Raw genomic sequence first — 19,966 nt, 5'->3', positions numbered from 1 at the left:
GTGTTATTCGGCCAGTCTCGGTTGGGCGCCCGACGGTCCAAGTAGCAAAATCATGATTGACCGTTTGTAAACGGGCCCGGCTACGGTCTGGGCCAGGCCAGTCTATAAACGGTCGGTCCTGGTCGATTTAGTCAGGCCGGGCCACGAATTCCCTAGTCATGACATTTTCATTTCAAAGGTGGGGTCTGATTTCGTTTCCTTACGCCCTGATATGCCAAATCTCTTATCTCATTAATCTTAAACTAATTAATAAGGGTAAACAAACATGTATAGGAAGAAACCTAATTCTTGGTGGGTTGCATCCCCAAACATCACTAATTCCAGTGGTTGTATACGGTAGTGGGAGATGTTGCCGAAACTAAAGAGGCTCTATTGAAGTTTAGAAGAAAAGAGCATCCCATGTCTAATATACTGGTGCACATCACATCTGTAATGGCATCCATGCTCAATCTCAGGTCTAATTCAAGGTCTCTCTCGAGAGTTTATGTTACGTGAAAGTGATCAAGGTGTGGAGCTAGTGGCTAGTTATGTAATTTACATGAGGGTGTGATATGGGTATAATTACAAAGGAAGTGAGGTGGAATATTTAATAGTTATGTAAGTTATTTAAAGTTATTTTAAGAGTCCAGATCCTAAGTTCCTAACCCAAGTACTACCATCTGATACACTCGAATTAGTCACCATGTGAAACAAGGACACGTGGAATCCGAGGGAAGGACACATGTCGCCCAACCGGTAGAGGCCGCGAGGATTCAAACTGCGTGAGGAGGAGAGACCCAAATAGGGAAGATTTCCCCCTAAAGGGGGGAGGACGTATCCCAGTAGGACTCAGGTAAGGGGGAAAACGCATCTGGGTGGGATTCCCTAAACCTTAGACCCTAAACCATATAAGAGGGAACCCAAAAGGAGAGGAAAGGTAAGTCGGCACACACACCATTACTCTTGGAAAAAAGTGTTCTGCCAGTCTCTAACTTGGGTGTCGGAGGACTAATCCCAGGGACACCTCCGGGCCTTTGCCTTCTGTGTTTATGCAGGATCGGTGCTCAGCCTTGTACAGATTTTTGGCAGTAACAGATTGGCGCCATCCGTGGGAACGACAGAGTAATGGTGGGGAAGACCTACAAACGTAATAAAACAAGAGCAGCGCCGAGTGTAAATATGGATGAGGGGGAACCTTCAGGAGGGATCCCCCCTCGACAGAAATCTGTGAAGAACGGGGAAACAACAATCGGGAAGGTTCCACGAGGGACTAGTGCTTAGCCGGATATTCAATGCGCGAAGATAGTAATCCTCCACCCCCTCCTGGGGCACAGGAATATGTGACGAGGGAGCAGTTCGATGCCCTTCAAGAGAAGTATGACCGAATGGCTGAGACAATGAAGGAGGTCTCCAAAGCCGTCTCTCAGAAGACTGATGGAGCATCTCGAGGCTCCCATATCCACCCAAAGCGAGCTCAAGATAAGGACAGGAGTAGTTCATGATCTATTAGGTCCGGTCAGAATCCTCGAAATTGAGCAATGAGGGAAAGCCCCACACCCAAAGAAAGGATGCGGCGCGCCACCAGGGCTAGGCATGAGGAACCACGCCAAGGAGACGGACAGGGACATGGGGACTCGGGGTTGAAGCAGATGATCCTAGACCCGAAAGATGAGATCCAGAAGGTAGCATAAAACCAAACAAGAACTCGTGAGCTAGATCTCGCTAATGACATGGATCTAGCTGATGAGGTCATGAGGGACCCGCTCCTGGTCGGTTTTTGTCTTCCCAAATATGACACTTACGACGAGTCTGGGGACCCCGTCGATCATCTAGAAGGCTTAAAGGTTGCGATGCAGTTCCACCAAGTCTCATAAACATTATGTGTCGCGCCTTGCCTTTAACGTTCAAAGGAATGGCAAGGTTATGGTACAACCGCCTACCGAAAAAATAGATTCACAGCTTCAGCGATTTGAGTTATTTCTTCGTGAAGGGATTCTCTAGTAGCCAACCCCTTCAGAAGACCACATTGAACCTGACTAACGTCAAACAGCATGAAGGAGAGTCACTGTGAAGCTACATGAAGTGCTTCCAGCAGGAGAAGATCACAATCAGATGTTTGGACCCGAAAGAAGAGTTCACGACCCTGTTGGGAGGCGTCAAAGATAAAGAGCTAAAAAGGTATTTGGCGAAGCATACACTAAAGAACCTAGCTGAGTTAAGGGCTTGGTGTGATACGTTTACAAAATAATTGTACATATGGACCATCATTCGTCGGTCACTCTGCCCTCTTCACTCTGCACAATGGACTACCTAACCTGCTACAATTTGAGATCACCTTCTAACTGGGCCACCCGCTACTCAACCTCTTCCTTTGCCGCACATTCGCGCTATAAGGCCACGTTGGCCTCGTGAAGGCCAACCCAGGCAGACTCCAAATCTGACTTGACACTGGTGATACGACCGAGCAGTTCTCTCTCCCTATCCTACCAGCAGATATGCTCAACTCGGTGACCTTCCACCGCCGTTGCAACTTGAGCCTTGAGGAGGGTTAGCCATTCCTGGCCAACCGAGTGAGAACCATCATCGGTTGATAAGATATTCAATCGCTTAACCATAGAAGTGATCTTTTCATCCTTCGCAACAAGGGAGGCTTGAAAGGTCTCCACTTTGATGGATAACTTCTCCACTCGATCGTACGCCTCGGCAGCATACACAAAAACCTACACGGGGTAGGATAGGATGCAAAAAAAAATATAGAGAATAAAGATGAGGAAAACACTTACCCGGGGCATTACCCTCCCCTTTTGGCACAAAACGGGGAAGTCATACAGCCCAAGGTCGGGGGATCCGAGGGAAAGTGGCACATCCTAGTCCAAAAAATGGCCAGAACCTCATCCCTGAACATTAAACATCGATTTAAGGGAACAAATATCAGTCAGTTCTGATCATCCAGAGTTGCACAATTACCTCTAGCCCCAATTGCCTCGATCTGGGCGACCTCTTTCTCTGTAAACACCATTGCAAGGGAAATGTGATCCACAACCAAAGGAGCAACCAAACCCTCCATAACCACATCTCCTCTTGCGCAACTTGAGGATCAACCTAGTATGGTGGGTTGACGTTGCAACGAATCTCTCAACCCTGTGAATAAAGGGAGATCCTCAACAACAGACAATATGTCATCGCCATGAACGGGGATGCTGCATGTATAATGGGATTGTACCCTACGACGGGCAACTTCTTCATTGAGACCATTAGGGGGATCGAGCAAAACCTTAACCCTTCTCTTCTTTCAACGTCTCTCCCGTCTCTCAAGAGGACTGTTAGAAGCCTTTGATTTGGTCTCTCTCCCCAGTCTCCGATCTCGATGCCACACCTCCACTATGAGGTTAGGAATTGTGAAGGACAAAGGCCTCCTATATCAAATGGTAGAGCAACACTATAGCAGAAAAACTACATCAATTAATAATAATACTTGTTCACGTAAAAAGGAGCAAAACTGTGAGCAAGGTCACCTGGACTTAAGCCATGCCAAGTGAGGAAACCCTCGTCGCGCAACTCAGCAGTGTTGATGACTCGGCTTGAATCCATTAAGACTCAAAGGATCTGCTCATCTTAGGTGGATAAGGAAGGGCAAATGTTCAAGGAAGCAAGGTCTGATTTGTACCAGTTGTTGCTAATCAACACCCCTCAAATGCAGAGATGGAGAAAAAAATCGGGTCTTCCACCATTTGATTAAGGAAGGATTCACTTATGCAATACTAATCCTTGAGTGTTGGCTCAAGGCATACCATCCCTGTCGACCACCGAACGAATTTCGGTGAAAATAGACTAGGAAAATAAAGAACGAGGTTGAAGGCTATAATCCCTCCACTAAGGTGCAAAAGCCTAACAAGTTATACCAACCATTCGGTTAGATTTGAGAGGGACTAATACCATAATACACAAAGATTTCCACCATGAGTGGATGAATGGGAAAACAAAGACCAGCCTTGAAGAGCTCCTCATATAGGCATACGAAGTATGCCAGAGGGGTACAAGCAAACTCCTTCTCCAGGGAACCTATAAGCTCACTGAATCAGAATTGTGGTAGCGGGACCGGATCCTCACTAGGTCCCCTTCCCTCAAGCTACTACGGTAGTTTCAAAGCTTCGAACTGAAGCAGGAAACCAAGCTACAAACTATTTACACACCTAACTCTAATACCCTAACAAGAACCGCCATTATAATATGAGGGTGTACCCAATGGAACGAGGTAGAGGATGCTATAGGACAACCTATCTACGATGGATTTGTCCCAGTGTTTGCCTCGTGAACTCTGATCAAAGCCTGCAAGAGGCAATGGCAAAAATAAAAATGGGAAACCCCTCTAATCAGAAGATGACAGGGAAAAGGAACTTATTTGAAGATGAAGCTAACAAAAGGTATGGCGGTGAACACAGTAGTCCAGGAAGAAGCTAAGAAAACTTGAATAAGTAAAACAATAAGCACGGTGAAGCAGACGAGTCTTGAAAACCTAGAGAAATGAAGAAGATGAACAGTATAAGACTTAAAAATGCATCTTTTGCCCTCACAAAGGGCATGACCAATTAATGCCAAATCGGCGAAAAGATCGCTAATCTTATGAAGAGTGCGAACTGATCAGCTGAGCACGACGCTTCACCTTTCTCACGGCAGGCTTGCATCGAGGAACGCTAGCATGGCACCTCTCCATTCACTTAGTCATCAAAAGGGCATCCTTTCAAATGAAAAAGCTGCCTACGTTTCAGCATTGCTCCCAAGAAATCCGCGATGCATTTAATGCCAAGGAAGATATCAGCAAAGGGTTGAACCAATATAAAAAGTAGAACTAATCAAGCCAGGATGTACCACAACCCAATATACCCCCACATACCTCTAGAGGATCGGTGGGAGTGGGGGGCAAATTGTTATGGCTAAAACTAATATGACCCAATGATTATCGGCTGACCTCAAGATGCGGGAGTAGCCGAATGACTTGGTAAGACCAACCATAGTCTTCCTAATCTAAGGCATTCGAGACAGGAACCTACTGGCCAACAACACCAAACAAACCCCAGGAGCCGAACGGCTAGGTCACTACCATGGGAGGCTCCACGAGCAAAGGGTTTGTATAATTGTAAGGGAAGATCAAACTGTGGGGTAGTAGACTCTCTGCTGCTCGATATGGGCAATCAGCTAACCACGTCGTCTACCCTCTGTCGATCAGCCCTGAGGCCTTGTCAGGAATCATCAAGAAGGATTCTCTAAGAAGGGAAGTTAATCGAGTATCACAAGACATGGAGCTAATACTGGAAGAACATTCATTGGAATAACAAACCTTCCCCCAATCCTCTCAGATAGGGCCAATATGTGCTTCCATAACGGAAACGATCTCCACATTCACTCTCCCGCTATAACTCTTACTAGATTTAGACTCCTACCTACAATGGACAAATCGTGACTCTTCACAAGCAACCGCCATCTCCAATTATAAAAATCTAGGCAGACCCCTTTCTTAAGGACCGATTCTTTTCTATTCTTGCTGGAACTATCTGTTAGCACAAAAGTCTGACTTCAACATCGGAGAGTCATGTTTTTCAGCCTCAACAGTGTTGTGAAACGGGGAAGTGAATTAAATTCCTGTATTTTCTCTTTAGAGATAAAGGCTAGCTCCAGCCCAATAAGCCAAAACTGTGCTAACCTCCCAATTACGCTAAGGCAATCTGATCTTATTCCTTCTCCTATTTTCCCAACTTTATCTCCTCTCTATTTTCACCCTTTCTCTCTCTCTCTCTCTCTCTCTCTCTCCAGTACATATTAATTTACTCCCCCTCGCCGGTCCATGCACTATATGCTCTTCGTTTTTCTTTTCTTATGAGCCCCATTCATCTTGCTCAGGAATATACTTGTGATGAAAAGGGGGTAGATGGAAGGGGTGGTGGGTTGAGGTGGTTATTGGGGTGAGAGAGATAGTAGGGTGCAACAACAGTTGAAATAGAGAGATGTTGCGGTTGAAGAATTGAACAGATAGATTTTTTTCTCTTCGATCAAATGGTTAATAACATGCTAGCATTGGTGGCGTGGGAGATTTTGTTACATCCAGAACCTCTTCTTATTAAATATTATGAAAATTTACATCCACCTCCCCTCGCATTTGAGCTTATTACATCCACCCCCTCATGTTTCCTTTATTACAAATAAACCCACCCAAACCTAACACTGTGAGTGAGGTGTTAGTTTTTGAAATGGAAAAGACTACCCTTATTGTATTTTGAACTAAAAATCCTAAGTCTAAAGACCATTTACAAACCTAAAATCCCTAAATCCCCAATTCCTAATCCCTAAATCCCTAAATCCCTAAATCCTATTCCTCCATGTCCGTTGTGATCGTCTATACCTCTTGCTCTTTGAACCTACTACTTCCCAATCCTTCTTCTTCATGCAAATAACGCCCAACAAACCCACGAACTACTTTATAAAAAGATAGCAATAGGAAACGAAGTTCTAAAGAAAACATAGATTGGATTCTGCAATGAAGAAACAAAACTTTGGTGAGATTGGCTGTTGAAAAAATAGAGCTTGAATTTTTAGGGATTTTTTAGGGTTGAAGACTAGCACAAGAGGGATAAGTAGAGCAAAAGAAGAGGAGAATCTTTGGTTCCTACTGCTATCTGTCCTTAGGGGTAGAAGAAATCATTGTTGGCGTCAGAGAAGAAGAGTTGCATAGCGGATCCCCTACCTCACGAGGGTGTCTCCCCCTTTGCCAGGGCCACACCCAAGGGACCACCAGATTTTGTCTGCTGGTCATCATAGGTCCAGGTGCCAACAACGCCATCCAGGTATGTGGACATGCCAAAGTTTGGGCAGCAAGACTACCACGTGGAGAAAGTTGTGTACTTCCATGAAAAGCTTAGCTTTTTAGTGATTCCCATCAAAAAGGGGTAGAAGAAATTATTGCAGATGCCAAAGAAGAAGAGTTGCGTAGTGGATCCCCTACCTCACGAGGGTGTCTCCCCCTATGCCAGGCCAGGGTAAAATGGTCTTTAGATTGAAGATTTTTAGTTCAAGATACAATAAGGGTATAAAAGTCTTTTCAATTTAAAAAAAATTAACACCTCACTCATATTATGTTGTGTGGATTTATTTATAATAAACGAAACAGGAGAGAAGGAATATAATAAAAGCAAACGCGAGAGGTGAATGTAAATTTCCTTAAATATTAAATGTAGAGGGAAAAAAACAATCTAGAACGCCAAGACACCGGGAGCCCGAACGAACCGCCCAGCCCCGTGTTGCCAGCGCTTATTGTAGGAAGAAGGGAAAAGAAAGGGGGAAAAAAAAAACCCTAAACCCTTTGTCATCAATTGACCTTTCGTTCATTCCTTATTCGTCCTCATTTCATACCGGATGTCTAGCAGCTCTCCATCTCCAACGATCCAAGCCTTCAGCTCCCTCGCTCCCTCTCTCTCTCTCTCTCTCTCTCTGGCATCGTGAAATGGAGGCAAGTCTTCGAGCTCTGTGTGTGTGTGTCTAAATTATGAAAAACAGTCTTGGACTGTCGTTTTAGGCTTCAGCTGTGCCAATCTGTTGTTTGGATAAGTAATCAAATCATTCCGTGTTTTGAAATCTGATTAAAGCTCTATCACTTATGCATTCGTTGTTCAAGTGAAGTCTCAAAATACAATTTTTGCTGAAATTTCCCTTATTTTTTTCCTGTATTTTTCATAATTTTGTGACTGTCTGACTCGGCAATCAATTCGCATCCGTTGGCCAGCGGTAGGTCGCACAAACCTGCAACAGCAGGGCCAGAATGGATTTGGGGCGAAAAAATTATCACCCTTAGGTCATGACAGGCAGCGCCTTTCGGCTACAGGTTGCTGATAGACACTGGTTCTTGCTTTCAATCAATTATGTGTCTGTGTCTGCTACGTACATCCCTGAGTCATTTTTCCTATGCCATTTTGTTTGTTTATATGTATCTTTTTTGAAATTTTGGGTATTTGCCTTTTTGATCTCTGTTTTCTGCATGCTTTGTAAACCCTATGGGACACATGTAGAATCTAAAGAGGTCAACAGTTGGATGATTTGTATTAGTTGAGTTCATTAGCTTGTATTTTTGTTATTCCATTGGTACTATCATTTGAAAGGTTATTCCATTGTTCAATGAGAACAAGATCTTGCAATCCAAGTTGATTTAGGGAACGTCGTGGTTTAATTTATTTACCCATTATCAGTCTGGCAGGAATTTATCTTTTTGAATCATAAGCAGTATTTTTCTTCTGCTTGGTAGGTGAACTTTTATCTAAATAGGAAAGTAATATTGCTTCAGATTTAAAGCATGATTAAGAACCCTTATTGTATTTTCTTCTTTCCTAGTTTTTGAAACTTGGGATCAGTCTCAGCCATCTGGATCGGACGGACTTACCCTTTTTTTTTTTTTTTTTTAAATTAGTTTTTTGAAACATTTTACCCTTATACCTTACCAGTGGATTGGTATCGGATCGGTCAGGAACGGGGATTGGTCTTGGCCGATATAATTCAACCCAGGCGATCCTGATCGATCCGATTTGATTTTTAAGTCTATGCTTCTGTCTCTTATTCTACTTCTATATCTAATTAGACAAGTACACTGTTTGATCAAATTTCCAGTTAGGTTTGCATGCTTTGGGGTGGTGTCCTGAGAATATATTTTTGCTTTTTATGGTTCTGTAGAGTCATTCTATGCTGCCTTGTATATTTCCTTCGTTGCTTGGTACCCCTCCCCGTTATTTACAACAATCCTAACAATTTCTCAGCAGCTTCACGTCTGAATTTTTCTGCTACTGCAAAATTACAACAGTCAGTGTTGTAGTAAATTTGCCACTTATATTATTTTGTTTCAATGCTACTTTCAGTTACTGAATGCATGAAGGGAAGCAATCCCTCTTTCTTCCATTCCTGCTTAGGATAAAAGGACGTGAATTGTGAACCATTGCTCAAGTTAGGGGGAAGATCTATTTCTGAAATAGCTGGAAGTTTCCTAACCAAAGCTGGAAACTAATGGAACACCCATACTCAGGAGGGAGCTGGATGATGATTCCTAGTTCCTCGACTCCCAACACTGCAGGGGCAACATCAAATCAGGACCTTTCTCTCCTCCACCAACATCATCTTCATCATCAACAACAGCAGCAGCAGCAGCAGCTACAACAACAACAACAACAGCAGCAACAGCGTCATCAACAGCAACATCATCAGCATCAGTCACTGGCTTCTCATTTCCATCTTTTACATGTACGTACTTATCAATGCAAATATGCATTCTGATTTCTTAAAAAAAAAAAGAAAAAATATTCTCAATAGAAATGCTGGTATTGTTAGGTGATTTTTCATGGCTACCCTAACAAGTAATGCTTCATCATGTTAATATAATCACTTGCCGTTTTATGAACGTATGCTTCCTTTGTGTATCATTGTGGATTTTGAAGCACACATTGGTGGTAGGGGTTTGGTTTCCACCATTTTCTTTCTCATTTATGTTGCAATATTTATTTCCTGAAAGTCCACCGCCCCTTTCTTTTTCCTTTTTCCTTTTTCCTTTTTCCTTTTTCCTTTTTCCAGATGATATCAGTATTTCCCAGAGGTTGTATTCTATGCGAGTATGTATAATTGTGGCTTCAAATTGCAGAAAGTTTACTTTTCATATGTTTGGTTTTCACTTTTTTTTTTTCGTATTTATGTTGCGATAGTGTGATACTGGTACCCAGTGGTTCCAGTCTATGTGAGTGTATATCATTGTGGCTCTAATATGCAGAAATTATTCATATATTGCTCAACTTTTTCCTGGATTTATTCAATCAGTTGGTGGAGAATTTAGCAGATGCAATTGAAAGTGGTACACGGGATCAGCATTCAGACACGGTTAGCTTCTTCCAGCTGTTCGTAATATGGTTTTTTATTGTAAACATAGATTTTGAGCCATGTCTACTTATTTTTACTCTTTGTTGCATTTGGTAGGTTAGTGACTTGACTGGCCACTTTGAAAAGTGTCAACAGATATTAAACTCAATATCAGGATCAATAAATGCAAAGGCTATGGTATGTAAATAACTATTCTATGTTGCTATTTCTATTTTTTTAGTTGTAAATTTGTAATATCCTTGGATTCAAAATATTAACTGCATAGTTGTCATGGAGTCGCCTAGGTGTTGCCAAGGCGGCGATTTGGCGTCCTGGCGGAAAAAGAAGTTCATGGTAGTGCTACGATTTACGTGATTCACAAATGGCGGTTGCCATTGGTTGATAGGCGTCGCCATGGCACCGCCATGGACGCCAGGTCACGCCTGATTCACTAGGCAGTCAATTTTTTGTAAAATGCAGGGTGATTTTGATAGGGCTATGTTGATTTTTGATGATTTGATGTTGCTTAATGTTGGTTTTATATGTTATAGGATATATATTGTAGGCTTGTAGTATGTTAAATAACTTTAGAGAATAGGGGAAATAAAAAAGTAGCATACTAAATAATTTTAGAAAATAGGAAAAATAAAAAATGACACATGGGCAATTTGACCGCCATGGCAACGCCATAATTGGCGATGAATCACTAAATCGATTAGCCACCCCTCCACCGCCTTGGATCGATTTGACGCTGTGACAACTATGATTAACTGGGTTATGGTCCCCATCTCAACTCCTAATTGTTCAAAATATGGTAGCTTTGATTTTTTTCATTTATTTTTGAACCTCTCCAAATATATCTCAGTTTCAATTGGAAGTCTCTTAATATCATTAAGTTGGTTTCTACCCCCAAAAAATATATTTATCATTAAGTTGTTCTGTAGACAGTTGAAGGGCAGAAGCGTAAACTGGAGGAAACTGAGCAACTGCTACACCAAAGAAGGTTTGTAATGACATAGATGTTATGGTTTTGATAACTGTTATAATTATGACAACTATCATTCTGATTTCTAAAAAAGTTTATTTTCATCCCAGGGATCTGATTTCCAAGTACAGAAGCTCTGTTGAACATCTGATTAAGTTGGGCAGATGACAGAGACCATCCTTCTGGTATTTGTAAGATCTCTTTTTATACTAATTGTGTTATAGGAAATGCTGGATGGATTATATGGTGGGAAAGTATGAGCTTCTTGAATGATCCTTGGTATGAATGTCAGTTTCTCAAAATTAAAACATACTAATAACCAGTTTCTCAAAATTAAAACATATTAATAATATTCTATTGAAATATTGTAGAACTTGTGGAAATTCAGAAAATGTCAGCGTTAGAAAATATTTGTTGAAATTTCAGGAAGGGAACAGTGTAAGTAGGTTTGGTGTGAATGCCCATGGAAATTGAAAAGTATGATGAAGTAACAAGACACATGTCGTCTTGTGTCGTCTTTCGACCTGGAATTATTGCAATATTGATTCTCTTAATAAACACACTCGCATTTTAAGAAATAAATGACTTGGTTAGGCTCTTGTAGTTGTAGATCTCTTAAAGTGGAACATCTTACATAACTATGGCTAATAAGCTTTAACCCTAAGAATCAAGAGGATAAATTCAATGATTAAATAGGGAAGATTCTAAACAACTTTCTATTCAGTAATTGATGTTCTAGTTAATAGCAATCTGAAACTGAAAGTGATAGGAGAATAGTAAATTGCTGGGTAGAAAAGTAAAGAAATTCTGACCTGAACTTAATAGAATGATAAGAGGAGAGAGAGAAGAAGGATAGAACAGCAAACCGGATTAGGAATCACCCAATACTTAGACTTGGAATCCACCCTCTCTCATTGGAATACACAAGGTCCTGCTATTGAGTCCACAGCAGATTTTCAGAAAAAAAAAACTGAAGTCTTTAATTGATGGAATCGATGGGATGGTCGGTAGCTTTATACATTTATTTATAATGCTGTAAAACCAAACTTGATTGAAATAGGAAAGACCCTTGTCAATCATGGACAGGTAAGGAAAGAAAAAAATATCAAAAACATACTCAAAGACCCTCCGATTGATCAGTAAACTGGAGAATCCTATGCCAACTAGGATTCTGAAAAATTAAACTGTCTCAAAATTGAGGAGGAACTTTCATCTCAAACATAAGGGAGTGGGCAACTTCCAAGATATGGCGATTCTTTCGTTCAGCCACGCCATTCTGAGCAGGTTTGTCAACACAACTAGTCTAGTGTAATATTACCTTAGCACTCCCTTAGAACTAAGATATGCTTGAGAGGCACCACTAATACATTCCCTACCATTATCACTTCTGAGGACTTTGATTGTTGCATGAAACTGTCTGAATCATGCTGTGAAAACTCCAAAAGCACTAAAAGGCCTCACTTTTATGACGCAAAATATCCAAGTGGTTTGAGAGTGACGATCAATGAACGTAATAAACCACAGATCATCAGTTTCAGATACACAATGGGATGGACCCCAAATATTAGAGTGCATTAAAGCAAAGGGAACAATACTTTTATTATTCAAACTGGGATAAATAGTATGATTTTGTTTAGCCAAAACAAAGGCTTCAAAAAGAAAAGTTACTCGCATTACATATTTCAAATAAAGATGGAAAAACCTACCTAAGGTCCCTAATGGAAGTTGACCCAACTGACGTTGACAAGAAGGTAACGCAGATAAAGGTTCTGATGGAGAGTTTGCCTGAAGTGCTGATGAAGAGCTTGGAACAGAAGAAAGACCAGCCTCAAGCAGATACAACCCCCATTGCACTCTACCATAGCCAATCGTTTTCCCCTTCCCTGTCACTAGATCCTGAAACACACAGTAGGAAGGATAAAAAGAAACTTTACAATTAAGGTTGGCTGTTAAACTGTTAATAGACTAGAGATTGGTTGAAAAATTAGGAACATGTAAGATCGAGGATAGGGACAAAGTGGGGGAACACCGAACATAAACCTTCCCATAAATAGGGGAATATTTTCCATCAGCAACCCGTACTTTGCTTTTACCAGAGCAAGGAGAATACTCAAAAAATAAATTGAAGGAACCGGTCTTGTGATTAGTAGCTCTCAAATCTATAGTTGTCATGGCGTCGTGTAGGCCTCTCTAAGGCGGCGATTTGGCGTCCTGGCGGAAAAAAAAGTTCATGGCAATACTACGATTTACGTGACTCACAAATGGCGGTCGTTATTGGCTGATAGGCGTCGTCACGCCATGGCAACGCCATGGACGTCAGGTCACGCCTGATTCACTAGGTGGTCGATTTTTTGTAAAATGCAGGGTGATTTTGATAGGGATATGCTGATTTTTTATGATTTGATGTTGCTCAATGTTGGTTTTATATGTTATAGGGTATATATTGTAGGCTTATAGCATGCTAAATAACTTTAGAGATTAGGGGAAATAAAAAAGTAGCATACTAAATAACTTTAGAAAAGAGAAAAAATAAAAAATGACACATGGGAGATTTGACCGCCATGGCAACGCCATAATGGGTGATTCATCGCCAATTCGATTAGCCACCCTTCGACTGCCTTGGATCGATTTGACGCCGTGACAACTATGCTCAAATCTATAATCTAGGGAGGAGATACCACTGAATCACACTTACCACCAGACGGAATACTTGAGCTAGCAAGATGGGAGTCAGAGACAACCGTGGAAGAGTCAGAACTGGCAGAAGGCTGAGACGGTTCCAATTGGTCATGAGCTTTCGGAGGAGAGAAATCTCATCATGGGACAAGGTAGAACCGGTACCTGCTGGTGCACTATCAAAAACCTCAGTGCTATTTGCTTGACTCTAGCTGCCACAACCCCACCCACGACCAAGACCAAGACCAGAATTGGTAGGGCAACCATGCAGTTTCTAGCAGAATTCCTTGGTATGATGCTCCTTCCGACAATATTCACTTAAAAGGTTCCTTGTTAGAAGGAAGATCACCTGTACGTGTGAGACCTCCATGGGAGGGACCAGAACCAGACCCATGCCAATAAGAAGGGCTGATCGATCCTAGGAAAGGCAACATCATTGTATGGTGGCTATCTTCTGATTGAACCATGGCATAAGCTTGCCCAAGAGATGGGAAATGTTCTCGGTTGAGGACATGGGCACAGATCTGATCAAACTCAATGTTGAGACCCACAAAAATATCACACGGATTATATCTTCCCCCTTTTTGAAATTAGTAGCATCCGTGGCAGATGTAGGATGAAACTCCTCATAAAAATGTAGTTCTTGCCAAAGAGTCCTCAGCTCAGAGTAGTACTGGGATAAAGTCATGTTTTGTTGCTTGAGATCATGGATCTTCTTGCACAATTCATACACCTGAGCGTCATTGCCGGCTTGGGAATTTGTTTCTTTGGCAACCTTCTAGATCTTGGCAGCAGTGTCTAACCAAAGGTACCCCCTAACAATATTGGGGCTCATAGAATTGACGAGGAAAGACAAGACAAGGGAATTGTCAGAACTCCACTTCTTCTGAGACGGAGCAGCAGCAACAGGCTTCTCAAATTCCATTGTAAAATAGCCAGAATAGTCACAGGAATTGATTGAAAGGAAGTAGGAATGAGATCACATTAGGTAATTGCTCCCATCTAACTTGATGGAGCAGGCATGCAATGTGGGGAAGTCTCCATGAGAACCACAACGTCCAGTCTGTGTATTAGACTATTAGTATCCTCAGACATGGCAGCTGATCACTTGTGGAACTGAAAAATGAACCAATTTGTTTTTTCAAAGCATTCAAAGCTCAGGAAGGTTTCTTATATCATAATGCCACACCAAAAAAGGGAGAGAGGGACTCAACCGAGAAAGAGAGGCGCTAGGTGGAGGGTGGTGGTAGGGCTATGGTGGCGGCGGCGGTGGCTCTAGGATTCAGATCCCAACATCGATCTTTGCTCTAATACCATGATGGAATTGGGTGAATGGGACTTGTGCCACTTGGACACAGCCCAACTTTATTTAGAAGAGAAAAATATGAGCACAAAGACAAGATTACCCTTATTTACCCCCTTATTACAACAAGGCTTTTCTTCTTCTTCCGTTGGTTCTTGAGCTGGTACATGTCGTCTGTACCACAAGGAACCTAGATGTGGATTTCTGGTGGTGGTGCAATAAAGCAGCCCATCGAACGGAAAGATAGGTCACTTGATTTTTCATTCTTGGCTCATAGATATCGATGCATATAGCATATAACAGATAGGAAAAACAAAAAAGTGTCAGGAAGTAAACTACACAAGCCTCCACAGCCAATTTAATCGGTCAGCATTTATATGATAGACTATTTATACTTAGTCTGAAACTCTGAATCCATCAACTAGTGCTGGTTGATGATACTCTGCTAGAAAATATGCATCTTAAACATTATCCGAATGCTAATTTTTAGTAATTAGCTTTGAGAAAAGAGTCTTGTATGGGTGTGAAATTTGTTTTTGTTCAGGTTCTTATAATCTATGTCATAGACTCAATGTCCTTTTCTCTGTTTGATAACTACTATATTTTTAGTTTCATTTGAGAATGAAATGGGAGATGGATTCTATGAGAATTGCTCACCAATTACTTCATTAGATGGAAAATGTGTAGTTCTAATCCAAGGACCCTTGTCATCCAAGATAGTAGACAAAATCATCTAATGGACATCATCTTCTATGGTTCTGTAATGGTTACTCTGATTTGATACCAGCTATGATGGAGTTAGTAATGCAAATTTGTGAGAGAAACATAAGTATTTATGCAAATGATTTGCCTACTCTATCTATGTTGTTTATCACTCACCAAATTTTCTTGCTTGAAGTCGCTTTTTTTTTTGGAAAGTTGGTTTATAAAAATCCAATAGAAACATGGGGGTTTGCTCAACCTGACTTACAAACTTAACTCCTAAATAGCCCAGAAGTTTGATCAATCCATTTTTTTCTTTCTTTGATGAATAAATATTTAGGAAGTTGGAATGGGAAAAAAATAAATAAATAAAAAGGGAGTGGAGGTCATTAAGTTTTAGATTTGACTTCCCTAGAAAGAAGAAATGATGCAAGCAAATTCCTGCTGTTAGTCTTTACCAAAATTTCCTCTCTGTTGCATGTGCAAAAGTTTGATTGGAATAAGTATTTTAGGGTCCCCACCAACTTATTCCAATCTGACTTCTAGTTCAGTTTTGGTCCAGTTACCTGCATTTGATTGACCCAACTAAAGGCTTCTGGATATAGATCTCTTCCTAAGAATTTCTGTTGATTGCAGGTTGCGGCAGTATCTTGGGGTTGAGATTAATCTGATATAACTTTCCCTTATGACCTATAAGGTCATTCTTTTGAATGGAGAATTTCACAATCTTCCCCAAATTTTTCTTAGAAGATCAGATGCTCTCTCCCTTTCTCTCTTGCTGGATGTACTAGTTGCTGGGGTAAGGTCATAGGATGAGACCATGGAGAAGTCTGCTGTTGTAGTGGGTTGGTTCGGGAATTAGCATTAGAAGAATAAAAGCCATCATTGGGAGAGGGAAAGATGGGGCCACAGGGTAGTTTAGTGTCACTCTCATAGAGTTGGGAGCTTGGGATGGAGAGCATAGTTTTTAAAGCGCTGGTGCGACTAAGGCGTTTGAGGGCCTGTCGGAGCGCCTTAGCAATAAGGCGGGCATAAAGCGTCGCCTTATTGACTAAAGCGTTCTTGTGTACTTTTTTTTATAAAACCAATCTATTTGACTCAAATACTAGTTAAATCCTATTACTCATATGCTAAATAAATATTAAATGTTTATATTCATACCAATGTAAGATATTCATCAAGAAAACAAATCAATAAAGTGAATAAACTAAGTTCATCATCAATTCATCATCAATCATCAATCATGAATCATCAATATTCAATCATGAATCATCAATATTCAATCATCAATCATCTTAACATATTAACATATAATATAAATACATAATTATGAAACAAAATTATAAATATAAAGAAAAGAAGACATAAAATATACAGGTATTTATTATACTTACCTCTATGATGCCATAATGAGTGCCTAAGCCCTAAGGTCATCCACTATATTTCTACTCCTGTCAAAGAAGTAATTAAGAACTTAGAATTAAAATACATCGAAAGTAAAAATCGAGATGCCAAATTAAATGGATGAGAAGTGACTAACCTGGGGATTCTTAATCATTCTAAAAAACTTTAAACTTCAATGAAGCTAAAACATAAAATAAACTAAAATGCTAAGAATTTAGTAAACAAAGAAAGTCAAATACTTAAAAGTTCAAGGACTCAAAAAACTTTAAAGTTTAAAGACTCAAAATACGTCAAAGTTCTAAGACTCAAAGACTTTCAATCCAAATCAGTAATTAAATTAAAATCTTCTTCTTCAACTGCATTTTGTTGCTGGCTTGCATCATCTGGAGCTATGCCATAATCATCCTCAATGTTTTCATCATCACGAATATCCTCTTCACTCATCTCATCCACTTCTTCATCTGAAAAATCCTCAAGCTCAACCCTCCTACCACGCCGGGTATAGCAAAGATTGGTTCCACTGGTAGATGCTGGAGCCCTCCTTGGTCTATTATGGCCTTGGTATGATGAAGATGCTCCAAGTGCTCTATCAACATCTCTCCAAGTGATATCATTCTCAGGATGCACTAATTCATCCTCTGATTCACCAATCATCCACTCACTACTCCAATTAAGATCATCGAGCAACAATGGATTGTAGTTTCTACATTGTTCTTTTCTTTCTTGGAACCTTGCTTCAAGTCGGCGATTATATTGAATGTAGACAAGATCATTTAACCGCTGATGCTCTAACCTATTCCTCTTCTTGGTGTGAATCTGAAAAACATTAATAATATGAAGTTATCTACTTATCTTCAATAAAACCATATTAAGTGAAGTACATGTACTATTGTAATCAGAACTCAATAGTCAATACTCACAAATTCAAATGTGCTCCAATTGCGCTCACAACCAGAAGATGAGCAACAAAGACCAAGTATGCGCAATGCAAGCTTTGAAAGGTCAGGAGCAGTACTTCCATGTCGAGACCACCAAGAGACTATAAATATATAATATAAAAAAATAGGTTAAGTAAAAAATCAACATTTTAAGTTCTAAACTAATTAGAACTTTAAAAGGAAATATACTTACTAGGATTCAACTTGTCCCTTTGTCTAATCGCCATGTCCTTTGCAAAACTTCCTTGAACAGTGGTATACTTGTCAACCTGGACAATGATCTTATCTTGCAAGGTCTCATCAGGCACCAACCTTACAAGAACATCATTGAAGGCATCACTTGCTTTTTGAGCTAAGTCCAACTCATTATCAGGATTATCTTCTATTGCCTTAAAGAACTTGTTTGGATTGAGGAAAAAGGCAGCTAAATATATTGATCCATTCATCATAGTCTCACAACGGTGATCAACAATGGCTATGATTTTCTTCCATTTCCTTTCATCATCTCCAAAATTTTTTTTGATGTTCTTCCTTGCCACTTGTATTGCCATATATACTTCAGACATAGCAGGCAACTCATCACCATCTACAATCCTCAAGAGTTGAAGAAAAGGCTGTGATGCTCTTATACAATCCATCACACCATTCCAGAATGTTGTAGCAAACACAGTCTCAGAAGCATTCTTCCCTGCCTCTGTAGATGCAAGCTTAGAACGGGACCATTCATCATCAACAAATAATTTTTTCAGAGATTCTCTGTGCTTGTATAAGCTCTGGAGTGTTAAAAAGGAAGAGGCAATCTAGTCACTCCAGCCCTCACTAAGTCTCCTCCTGTTTTTTGCCTCATGGCTTCAAGAAGACGAGTGTGCCTGTAGATGAATGCAGTCAATTTCCTGCCCTTCGATATAACAGACATGTAAGAGCGTAATTTGCCTACTTCCTCCATCATAAGGTCTATGCAATGAGCTACACATGGACTCCAAAATAACCTCTTCCTTTTCTCCATTAGTAGTCGACCCGCTGCAACATAGTTGGCAGCATTATCAGAGACTACTTGAACCACATTATCTTCACCAATCTCTTCAACCTTGCTATCAAGTAGCTTAAATAACATTTCAGCTGTTTGTGATTGGCTAGATGCATCCACAGACTCCAAAAAAAAAGTCCCCTCCGGACAATTGACAAGAAAATTAATTAGGTGCCTTCCTCTCTTGTCTGTCCACCCATCTGACATGAGTGTGCACCCATGTTTCCTCCAATATCCTTGACACTTCACCTTTAACTCATCAATTTTATCCTTTTCAGACTTCAATAGAGGCCCCCTATAGTCATGAATTGAAGGGGGCTTGAAACCTGGTCCATATTAACCAATTGCCTCTACTAATTCTTCAAAACTCCTTAACTTCAAAGCATTAAATGGAACACCACTCTCATAAGCCCACCTTGCAAAATAAGAACGAAGTTTATCTCTTTCTTCTTCTCCTCTTACTCGGTTCTCCATTGTTGTTTGATATGAACCTTTATCCCGCCTATCTGCAACCACTTCTTCAGGAGTCCTCCTCACATGCTTATCCATGGGACCCCTTACTTCTTGTTTGGATTGTGTTTGAATGATAGCTTTATTTCTTCTTGAAGTTGTCCTAGAGCTAGGGATAGGAAATGAGACCCCCACATCAGATACTATATTATGTTGTGAACGGGTTACTTCTGTAGGTCCATCACTAACATCCAAATCATCCAAACAATCAAAGTTCCTCTTCCTCTGGTTCTTCAATATTGCATCTCTCATCTCTTTAGCAATTGCTTCAGTTGTTTTCACACACTTGGCTACATCTCCATAGCCACCAATAAGATGTTGATTCAATCGTTTTATTCCTCCCCTGACATCCTTCCCACAAAGGGTACATTTAATCCAATTTCTGTCTGATACGTCAGGCCAATACCCATATTTCCATCTAGGATCATTTGATTTAGCTCTCCTTTTCGGATCCTTGCTTGGATCAATCGTTGATTGTGCAATAGCAGCAGTACTTGTATTTTCACCCCCACTGCTACCACCAATTGTTTCCATAGATGAGTGGAACCTGAACCTACACTTAT

The 19,966-nt window shown here is 40.6% G+C and overlaps 1 protein-coding gene across 7 annotated transcripts in view; it reads left to right on the top strand.

The window, feature by feature from the left end:
• Positions 1-8,875: 8,875 nt before the first annotated feature.
• Positions 8,876-19,966, top strand: part of LOC122081752 (mediator of RNA polymerase II transcription subunit 9) — a 23,377-nt gene continuing 12,286 nt past the window's right edge. For 4 of the 7 annotated variants that reach the window (XR_006141192.1, XM_042648994.1, XM_042648996.1 and 1 more), the window contains exons 1-5: positions 8,876-9,252; positions 9,820-9,879; positions 9,976-10,056; positions 10,803-10,861; positions 10,954-11,028. Coding sequence is in view for 6 of the 7 variants with exons in the window: in XM_042648994.1 (XP_042504928.1) it covers positions 9,019-9,252; positions 9,820-9,879; positions 9,976-10,056; positions 10,803-10,861; positions 10,954-11,011 (492 nt within the window). In the remaining variant the exon portion in view is untranslated. Of the gene's footprint in view, positions 9,253-9,819; positions 9,880-9,975; positions 10,057-10,802; positions 10,862-10,953; positions 11,035-19,966 lie in introns of those variants that run through there. The other 3 variants (XM_042648995.1, XM_042648992.1, XM_042648998.1) reach the window with 2 other exon arrangements.

This window comes from Macadamia integrifolia, chromosome 6, assembly GCF_013358625.1.
Source record: "Macadamia integrifolia cultivar HAES 741 chromosome 6, SCU_Mint_v3, whole genome shotgun sequence".
Lineage (NCBI taxonomy): Eukaryota > Viridiplantae > Streptophyta > Magnoliopsida > Proteales > Proteaceae > Macadamia > Macadamia integrifolia.
Note: the sequence above shows the minus strand (reverse complement) of the source record. Positions and strands in the feature narration are given on the sequence as shown.